Raw genomic sequence first — 8,999 nt, forward strand, 5'->3', positions numbered from 1 at the left:
GTATTTTTCAGATCAATTAAAGCTATTTTACGTCAAATAAAAATGCATAAAAACACCTGTTTACAATAAATACAATTATAATCTCTGGAAAAATCTACTTTTCGGTTTACGTCGGTTTTATTAGCGCACCACGGCGGCTCTATAAATACACCGACCTCGTAAACACCGCTATAAAACTTGACTTTAAAGCGGGGGTGCTGGTATATACACGCACTTCGCCGGCTGTAAGTAGTGGTTTGTGGACTTTTTTTTTTTTTTTTACTTATGATTTTGACTAAAACGTGTCGACGTCGAGTCGCATTTTGTGCCGAGATTAGCCGAGATGCTAACTTCACCTCAGTGAAGCGCACCCAGCTCGCGGCTTCGGACGTGGAAAAGCTTTTGTTCCGTTTCGTCCGACTTTTTTGGTGGAAAAAGGCTGGAAATACTGATGTGGCAAACAGCGGCCGCCAGCGGCAGTGGTCCGTGCCGTCGGGCGGTGGACGAGGAGGACGAGTTCCTGTCGTTCGCGAAGTCAGTGTCGCATTACGCATTAAAATGAGCGTAAACGTTTACAGCATGATGAGATTGTCCTTAACTAGTCCCCGCAAGTGGGAAATTTGTTGTTGGACCGGAATCAGACAACTTTATTTATCCCGAATGAAAATTGCTTATGCTACAACTGCACAGAGGCAAAGACATGCAGTGTCCATACAATTTATGTACAAGACATACAACAAGTGCACAGATAGACAGACAGGCATTTATGAGCATAAATAAAAGTAAAGGAAAAAATTGGTTATTGCACAGTAGAACAAAAGTAGAACAAAAAGGCTGTAAATGTACAGAACAGCAGCTGAGGAATCATATTGCACAACCCCATGTTGTTTACAGACTTACAGATAATGGGTGTAAGGTAGAAAGAGAGGGTTATAAGAATAATAATTGTTGTTGCCTACAATGAGTAATGATACAGGAGATCTGGACCAATCGTGGATAAAATACAACCTTACAACCCCTGACAAGAACGTTATGGTATTTTAGTGTTTTGTGAAATCATCCCTACACCACGTTTTCCATATTACATCACAATTGATATTGTGATCTAATTGGTTTGCTTTTATTTTTTATTGTTTAGAAGGTCCAGGGAGGTGCATCGACTGTGTGATGAGGAGGTTCTACTTCCACAGCTTCCCCAGCCTAGGCCTTTTCCTCAGTACGATGGAGATTTCTGGAACAGGAACTTACAGCAGCCCAGGTCACTTCATCACAAAAGAGCGATGTTCTGCTAAACATTTTCCTGCCTAATATAATAATTTATATTCATCCATTTTTCCCACATTCCTTTGGTCAAGAAACAAGGGACCAGAAATCCACAGATTTCTTCCGAACAGCTATTTCAGTCCACCCTTGGGACATGTGAGTCCAAACAATGGCTCCTTAATATTTTACTCTCCAGGTGTTTTGCATTTTAATTTGAGCATTACAAGTATAAGTAGATGAAACCTTTATATTTCATCTTTATTTTGCACGTATAAATAACTGAAAATAACTGTAATGCTGATGCCAGGCACAGGTGAATTCCCTAGATGCTCTTCAAGTGCCCATGCCTGACCCCAGAGAGTCCTCGGTGGCACGAGTGGGTGCAGAGAAGTTGCCCTCGCCTGCAGACCTGATGGGGCGCTCCAGAAAAGGTCGATCCAGAGTGCAGAGAAGTGAGCTGTCTAAAGTGACAACTGTCTTGCAGCACATCGGAGACCTACGGAAGAAACAGAGCTCCATTGATCGGTGAGGGAGAACAACGGCAAGGGAGCATTCACAAACACGTTGTCTCAGGCCTCTTAACTAACAAAATGTTTAAGACTTTCAGCTAGTTTCACAAATGGTTGTGTGATTATGTAGAATCACTGGTCTACATATTTTGATTCTCTTGTGATTTCCTAATTTTGATAATCTCAGAATATTGTTGCTGACCAACACACTCTGGTTCATATGCCTAATGCTGCTAATTACTAAATATTTCAGAATATGGACAGTTTACCCTGACATTGTTATGCCAGCCTCGGTCACTGTAGAATTGTTCCTTGTGCTTTTATCACCCAAAGGCTCAAGACAGAAAAGTGGAGGATCTCCAACAATGATTCTGGCCCAGAGGAGAGCTCTTTGTCAGGCCAAGAAATGATAACAGAGGCATCAGAGCCCATTTTCAGTCACAATGTCTTCAACACCTATGAAAAGCAACACAGTGCATTCTTATTTCCACACAACCAACAGGTATGTACATAATCACCTGTGGATGCCTCCTCAAATAGAACTTCAGTAGTTTTCAGTAGCTATTTTCCAGCAATCACACTCACAATCCAGTTTCAGTTCAGCCATATTAGAATCTATTCTGAACATTTAATTAACAGTATCATTTTTGCCCCTCGTCCTACAGGATTTATTCAAAGGATTTCCTGACCAGGTGATGACACCAGGGGATAATCCCATGATGTCATTCCTCATGGCAACTGCAGACAGGGAAATCCTGGGAAGCAAGGAAGGACCAAAAGTGTCAAACAATGAATTCTGGGGAATAGGTTGGAACACAGAAGAGTAAAATTAGCACTAGCTTTAATTGTAATCACCATACAGTTCCTTTTTAAAACCATGGTTATGGAAAGCAATACTTATAATTGGGGGAAGGGGTTAATTGAAGAGTAAAAAGGCAGAAAGCTTGTATCACATGAGCAAGATAGTGTTTTCTGCAGCCTGCTGGAATGTTCATGACATGCAAAAAATAAATAAAAAGCAGTCACGTGACAAGCATTACAGAAACAAGTACAGTTGAGAAAATTAAATCTAAGCCACAAAACATTGCTTTGTCCTAATTAACTACCTCCAGTAAATTGATCCTATATACATTCAGAAATAATATTCATTTAAGAGCTTATCAAATCTTTATTTCAAAAAACCACACATTTATATTTAAAAAAAAAAAAAAAAAAAAAACCCTAGACTGCCTTTTTCCCTCGTCTTCCTTTGGATTTGGCTGGGGCTGTAGCAGTCTCATCACCTCCATCCTCAGAGGCTTCCTGGTTCTTCGTTTTCTTTGCTTTCTTCAGCACAACAGGCTCTGCCTCAGGTTTTGTGGTCACCTTGGATGCTTTGGCTGCTTTGGTTTTTGGCTTAGCTTCTTCCTCCCCACCCTCTGCTGACCGCTTGGCCTTGGGCTTTTTGGCTGCTGCCGCTACTCCCTTGGAAGCCTTCTCCTGAGCAGGCTTAGATTGAGAATCCTGCAAAATGAGATTAAGGTTTACATAGACACTGGGAAGGGAAGGAAAAAAATTTAATAATATATATATCTGAACAGTCTTACACAAACCTCAGTGGAATTCTTTTCCTTTTTTCCTGATTGCTTTGGCTTCTGTGCGCCTGCAAGTGTGAACTTTAATATTTAATAACATACAGCAGTCTACTGACAAAGGGGAGGGGGAAGAGAAGCCTGGGGCATAGTAAATAGTTTCTATGGACTTGTCCTATAAGTATTACAAGAGTTTGGAAAGACCGGATTTCCTTTAGAGCAGCAAAGTAATAAAATGTACCGTCCAGCTCAAATAAATAAAAATAAATAAATAGTCATTTCAAACACCTGACAAAAGGAATCAAAAAGGTTTAAAGGGAGGGAGGAGTACCTGTCTCTTTGGTCTTGGGTTCTTTGTCCTTTGCAGAAGCTGGGGCCTTCTCAATGTTGGGATTGGAATTTTCTTTGGCCTTTGGTTCTTTGGGCTTGTTTCTGGCTGCAAGCTGATGCACAGGAATTGAAAAAAATATGCTTTAAAAAAAAAAAAAAAAAAAAAAAATTGATATATATATATATATATATAAAAAATAAAAACAACTCACCCGAAACCTTCCCTGTACCCCAGTAGTGGTGGAATTGGCAGGCCGGACAATAGCACCAGTCTCCAGACCCTTCAACAGCGCCCTGCGAACCATGTACTTCAGTCTGATGGCGTCCACCGTCTGGTACTTCTCGGTGATGTATCCCCGGACCGCCTGGACGGACACGCCCTTCCTGCTATCCAGCTCCTTCAGCGCCTCCTTCACCATCACCATAGTTGGAGGATGGGCGGAAACTTTACGTACCCCGACTGGCTTGTCTGATTTCAAGTCATCTAAAAATGACAAGTATAGAGAACACTAAGAAAGTATTCCTTTAGAGACAGACCTGGATTAAGAACAAAATTAGGCACAACCAGACCCGTTTTTCCCTTTACAGCTTCTTCCGTGACCTCAGGAGAGGGGACCTCGTCAGCTTTCGCCACAACTTTCTTGGGACCCATTTTCAGCACAAATCTTGACCAAACCCACACAACAAAATTACCACGAAAAGAATTTTTTTAAAACAACGCCAGCTGCCCCCGAAACAGACTTTTATACGTGCTCCGCAGGCCTGTCCGCAATCGAACTGGTAATTAGCCACGCCCAATTTAAGGTGGAACTGTGCAGTTGAGAGCATGGAAGCCGTCAGGGAATAAATTCGTCAATCATCGCCACCTTAACCGCGTGGAGATGCCAATTACTTCGGGTTCTAAAGGCGTTCGGGGAGAAGTGTGTGGCGACGGTACCCTGATCAAGGGGACATTAGTGAATAGACACTGATGTGTGCCAGTGGAGCGTTAGTTTACAATATTATTATTGTTAATTTTAGATGCCCACTACCAGGAAAGCGGCCCCGTAATCAGAAGGTTCGAATCCCGATCTGCCAAGGTGCCACCGAGGTGCCACTGAGCAAAGCACCGTCCCCACCCGCTGCTCCCCGGGCGCCTGTCAGGGCTGCCCACTGCTCACTCAGGGTGACGGGTTAAATGCAGAGGACAAATTTCACTGTGTGCACCGTGTGCTGTGCTGCTGTGTATCACAAGTGACAATCACTTCACTTCAGAAACAAAAAAGTAATGAAAGAGGATTTCAAATAAAAGAAAAAAAGTCATATCTTGTTCAACGCGATTAGCAGCTGAAATAAATCTCAGCTAACAAGGCACGTAACCCTCCTATTCGGTTTTATTTCAACGTATTTTGAACCCTTCGAAAACGCTCTCTGCCCACTCTGCGTGCGCATGCGCACTCTTGTCGCGATCCCAGCCCTATTTATGAACGCACACACAATCCTCTCTCTCTTTTTTATTTATTTATTACTATTTACTTTTGACCCCCGTAAATCACTTTCGGAAGCAAAACGAACCAACCAGCGAACGAAAGCGCCTAACGATGACTGGACACCCACTCCGCCCTCCTCGGGCCCCCGCTGATGACATTGCGAAAGTGAAAGTTAACGGGACCGGGGCCTGACGCGCGCGAGCCGCCTGCGACGATGTCCGCGACGGCCAGCCGTCGCGCCGTGTGCGCCGCGTCCCTGGCGATGGCGCACGCCTGCGTCGGCCTGCTGCTCCTGCAGTCGATCCGGCAGATCCGGAGCCTGAGGAGCGACCTGGTGGAGCTGCAGAGGAGGGTCGAGGAGCACCAGGTGCCCGCAGGACGGGTGAGTGATGGGGGGGGCGGGTTTGCACGCTCTCCATCATCGCGTCTTTGCCTTATCCAGAGCTGGTCTACTCGCATCTCAGTACAACAAGTTGAGTAAAACTGTGTCTAACAGCAGACGGGTCTGAAGGCCGTGGCAGAGAGGTTCTTCTTCAGAGCAGGATGACTGCCATACCAATGAGCTTAGATGTCCCCCGGAGAGCCCGGAGGTTTGATGTTGGGTGGCGGGAAATGTCAGAAGTGGTTTGGGTTAGGTTGGCTCCGGGATGGGAGGAGCAGCACAACTGGTTTTCAACCATCTCAAATTCTCCACTGGCTCCCAGTAGCTGCCCGCATCAGATTCAAAATACTGATGCTGGCCTACAAAGCCAAACATGGCGGAGCACCATCCTACTGAAGGTACGAGGAAGATGAGCTCATCTAGGATCTTCCCTGTCTTGGCCCCCAGGTGGTGGAATGAAGTTCCCCTCGAGGTCGGAACAGCACCTTCCTCCTTAGAGAAAACTTGGACTAACTTGTCACTTTCTTATAGTCTCATTTATACGAGAAATAGAATGATTGTATTGATGGTTTGAGTCCTAGTGAACCAGAACTGATTACTTCACTGATGGTAACATGAAAGCACGTTTTAAGGGCGTCTGCCTGTAAATCTCGGCATCATGTTGGAGTTGCATAATTGGCATGGAGGAGACCCAGGCTTTCCTACATCTCTCCTGATGCCTGTTCTGGCTCCACTTCACTCAGGACCCAGGCCACCCATGGTCCACTCGGGGACAGGGTGGGTGGAGAGGGACGCGAGACGTGCGCGGACCGAGTAGACGGAAGATGCGGCAAACCAAGTGTAAGTCTCCATGCAGCCTGAGAAACACTTGTAAGACTTCATTTTTTTTTTTTTTTTTTAGAAAAGGTCTCATTCTATGTGTTGTCCTCAAGAGGGAATGTTTGATGAACTGCACTGAAAAATAACAGTCTGCCATAGTGGAAGGCGACTGTAAAACACACTCTTGACTCTTGCTCTCTGTGTTGATGTTTCACATGTCCGTCCAGCAGGGCGCGCCTTTCTTCACCTGCTTCCTGTCTCTTCGCACTCTGACGGTAAGCGCCTCGAGGACGAAAAGCAGGTTTTTTTTTTTTTTTTTTGTTTGTTTCCGTCCATGACACCCCGCCCCGCTCTGTCCTCCAGATGAAAAAGACTGCACCGTGGTGAAATGGGCTCCCTCGCAGAGCCAGGGGCTGCTGGTCTCTGGGGAGACGATCACCGTGGTGACCGGGGGACCCTACTTCATCTACAGCCAGGTAACGTCGGGGTGGTGGCGGGGTGGTGTGTTTCCGAAGCAGTTACGCTGCGCTCGAAACACGCAGGTGCTCTACAAGAACGCCACCGTGTTCATGGGTCACGTGATCAGCAAGAGCCTGAACGGTGCCGGCGGCACGCTCATGAAGTGCTTTACCAGCATGCCAGAGCGGAGCAGCATCAGCAGCAAGGCGCTTAATAGCTGCTTTACCGCAGGTGAGTGGCTGAGCAACACTGCACTATGGATTTGAAATTTTGGAATATTGTAAAAATTGTAAAATGTGTGTGTGTGTATGTGTCCCAACAGGTGTACATTTTCTGGAGTCTGGGTCAGTCCTGGAGCTCAATATCCCGCGGAAGTCTGCCGAGGTCATCCTCAAGCCGCACTCCACGTTCCTTGGAATTTTCCACATATGATGAACTCCAGATTCTTTTTTTTTTTGCGTGAGTTTAAATGTCTGGGACCAGCTCTGAGCATCGAGATGGACAGTACAGACCCTTCATTTTAAATAGCACAATCCTAAAAATGTGTGATGTGTTGTACCTTCTACTCAAACAAACAAACATACAGATAAATAAAGCAACAGAAACACAACTTTACATGAAACGTACCTGGGCTGACCTGTAGATGGCAGTAAAGGACTGTGTTGGTCTTCAGATCAGATTCAACTCATCTTTACATTTATGTTTAGTGATGTAGACATCATTTTTTTTATTGGTGGCAAGTGTAACATCTCTTGAAAAGAAAAGAGAACATTCAACACTATATATTTACTGACATACATAAAAATTGAATTAAGTACTGACTCCTCATATCCTTTACATAAGCAATGTCAGAATCAGAATCCTTATTATTTATTAAGTGCAAGGAAGGTACAAGGAGTTTATTGTTCTGGTCCAGAGTTAGACACATATCAGTATATCATATCAGTATATCATATTCAGAGACAGGCAGATCAAATAACATTTACTGCAGAGGTTAGCCATTAGAATCGTCTGTGTATTTACATTTACAGCATGTATCAGACGCCCTTATCCAGAGCAACTTAAAATCAGTAGTTACAGGGACAGTCCCCCCCTGGAGACGCTCAGGGTTAAGTGTCTTGCTCAGGGACACAATGGTAGTAAGTGGTGTTTGAACCCGGGTCTTCTGGTTCATAGGTGAGTGTGTTACCCACCAGGCTACTACCACCATGTATTCTTGTGGTAAGAGTAATGGATTGAGTCGCTGGTTATGAGGGGTGATTGGACAAGTCTGAAAGCTCTTTAGGTTCCCAGATGAGACTTTGTGAAGCCAGGGTGCAATGGATCAGCAGCAATTCTTCTCAGACATTTTTGTGCTCTTGATCCAAGGCAGGAAGGACGGCAGCCAATTATTTTCTGGGCTGTGGAAATTTCCTCCATGTGCACAACAGTTGCTGTTTTGGAGGAGATTATGATGCTCCCGAATCGGACAAGAATTCCTTAGCTTGTGGCAAGTCGTACATTGATTTCTTGGTTATGGAGATGACTTGTTTTTTTCATTTCAGTATGTATGAGACCATGGTGTCATGGGGCAAGAAGTTGGACCCATAATCAGAAGGTTGCCGACAAGTTGCCATTGAGGTGCCACTGAGCAAAATACCGTCCCCACACACTGCTCCCCGGGCGCCTGTCATGGCTGCCCACTGCTCACCAAGGGTCATGGTTAAATGCAGAGGACCCATTTAATTGCTTGCACTGTGTGCTGTGCTGCAGTGTTTTACAATCACTTCACTTTCACTATGAAACCTAAACCATACGAGATTTGTAACTTTTTGCAATTTCCATTTTCTAATTTATGAATGTCTTGTTAAATATTATAGAAGTCTAAAAACATTTCAACATAAACTTTTCCCACCTTTTTTTATTTAACATGTATGTGTCGGCCATTTATGACTTGTATTAAATTAAATGTTAAATATTTCGTCTCAGCTTTGGAAGTTTATCTGAAAAAAACATTTCAACACCATGAGTTTAATTTAAGGTCTGGATGGTTGTACCATCAAGCAGGACACACACACACACACACACACACACACGCCTGAAGAGTGAAGGATTTGTGAAGGTTGCATGTGGAAGCAAGGTCGTGCAGCCAGAAGCTACAGTTGATTAGAATGGCCGGTTGATAAATGTCCCCGCTGATTGTATTGTTTTAGGCCTTTTATGCGTCGCGGCGAAACAG

The 8,999-nt window shown here is 44.4% G+C and overlaps 3 protein-coding genes across 7 annotated transcripts; 2 read left to right on the forward strand and 1 right to left on the reverse strand.

The window, feature by feature from the left end:
• The first annotated feature begins 330 nt into the window (after nt 1-330).
• On the forward strand, nt 331-2,772 carry LOC114793004 (uncharacterized). The gene is made up of 6 exons (XM_028984587.1): nt 331-513; nt 1,118-1,237; nt 1,335-1,398; nt 1,550-1,767; nt 2,085-2,253; nt 2,417-2,772. Exons 1-6 carry the CDS (start codon nt 431-433, stop codon nt 2,576-2,578), a joined length of 816 nt encoding a protein of 271 aa, XP_028840420.1. The 5' UTR covers nt 331-430; the 3' UTR covers nt 2,579-2,772.
• A 200-nt stretch (nt 2,773-2,972) lies between these two features.
• h1m (linker histone H1M) lies at nt 2,973-4,685 on the reverse strand. The gene is made up of 5 exons (XM_028983131.1): nt 4,223-4,685; nt 3,865-4,136; nt 3,654-3,765; nt 3,344-3,393; nt 2,973-3,254 (listed from the first exon to the last, which is right to left on the reverse strand). Exons 1-5 carry the CDS (start codon nt 4,302-4,304, stop codon nt 2,973-2,975), a joined length of 798 nt encoding a protein of 265 aa, XP_028838964.1. The 5' UTR covers nt 4,305-4,685.
• A 420-nt stretch (nt 4,686-5,105) lies between these two features.
• On the forward strand, nt 5,106-8,701 carry tnfsf13 (TNF superfamily member 13). Of its 5 annotated transcripts, none has more exons than XM_028983880.1 (6): nt 5,106-5,503; nt 6,247-6,373; nt 6,550-6,597; nt 6,686-7,012; nt 7,104-7,240; nt 8,326-8,701. In XM_028983880.1, the coding sequence occupies exons 1-5, from the start codon at nt 5,336-5,338 to the stop codon at nt 7,211-7,213; spliced, it is 780 nt and encodes a 259-aa protein (XP_028839713.1). In that variant the 5' UTR covers nt 5,106-5,335; the 3' UTR covers nt 7,214-7,240; nt 8,326-8,701. The 5 variants fall into 5 exon arrangements, with proteins under 5 accessions (XP_028839713.1, XP_028839716.1, XP_028839712.1 ...); XM_028983883.1 differs by lacking the exon at nt 8,326-8,701 and having other exon boundaries at nt 6,686-6,798; nt 6,865-7,012; nt 7,104-7,396; XM_028983879.1 differs by lacking the exon at nt 8,326-8,701 and having other exon boundaries at nt 7,104-7,396.
• The last annotated feature ends 298 nt before the right edge of the window (nt 8,702-8,999 follow it).

The sequence above is a fragment of the Denticeps clupeoides genome, chromosome 6 (genome assembly GCF_900700375.1).
Source record: "Denticeps clupeoides chromosome 6, fDenClu1.1, whole genome shotgun sequence".
NCBI lineage: Eukaryota > Metazoa > Chordata > Actinopteri > Clupeiformes > Denticipitidae > Denticeps > Denticeps clupeoides.

Excerpts from the sequence above, each read along its gene's own strand:
- tnfsf13 (XM_028983880.1), top strand. The coding sequence starts at position 5,336 with ATGTCCGCGACGGCCAGCCGTCGCGCCGTGTGCGCCGCGTCCCTGGCG. Across the intron at positions 5,504-6,246 it reads ACCAGGTGCCCGCAGGACGG|GACCCAGGCCACCCATGGTC; the intron begins GTGAGTGATGGG and ends CACTTCACTCAG. Across the intron at positions 6,598-6,685 it reads TGTCTCTTCGCACTCTGACG|ATGAAAAAGACTGCACCGTG; the intron begins GTAAGCGCCTCG and ends TCTGTCCTCCAG.
- h1m (XM_028983131.1), bottom strand. The coding sequence starts at position 4,304 with ATGGGTCCCAAGAAAGTTGTGGCGAAAGCTGACGAGGTCCCCTCTCCT. Across the intron at positions 4,137-4,222 it reads AGCTGTAAAGGGAAAAACGG|ATGACTTGAAATCAGACAAG; the intron begins GTCTGGTTGTGC and ends TGTCATTTTTAG. Across the intron at positions 3,394-3,653 it reads ACCCAAGACCAAAGAGACAG|GCGCACAGAAGCCAAAGCAA; the intron begins GTACTCCTCCCT and ends TCACACTTGCAG.
- LOC114793004 (XM_028984587.1), top strand. The coding sequence starts at position 431 with ATGTGGCAAACAGCGGCCGCCAGCGGCAGTGGTCCGTGCCGTCGGGCG. Across the intron at positions 1,238-1,334 it reads AGGAACTTACAGCAGCCCAG|AAACAAGGGACCAGAAATCC; the intron begins GTCACTTCATCA and ends CCTTTGGTCAAG. Across the intron at positions 1,399-1,549 it reads TCAGTCCACCCTTGGGACAT|GCACAGGTGAATTCCCTAGA; the intron begins GTGAGTCCAAAC and ends TGCTGATGCCAG.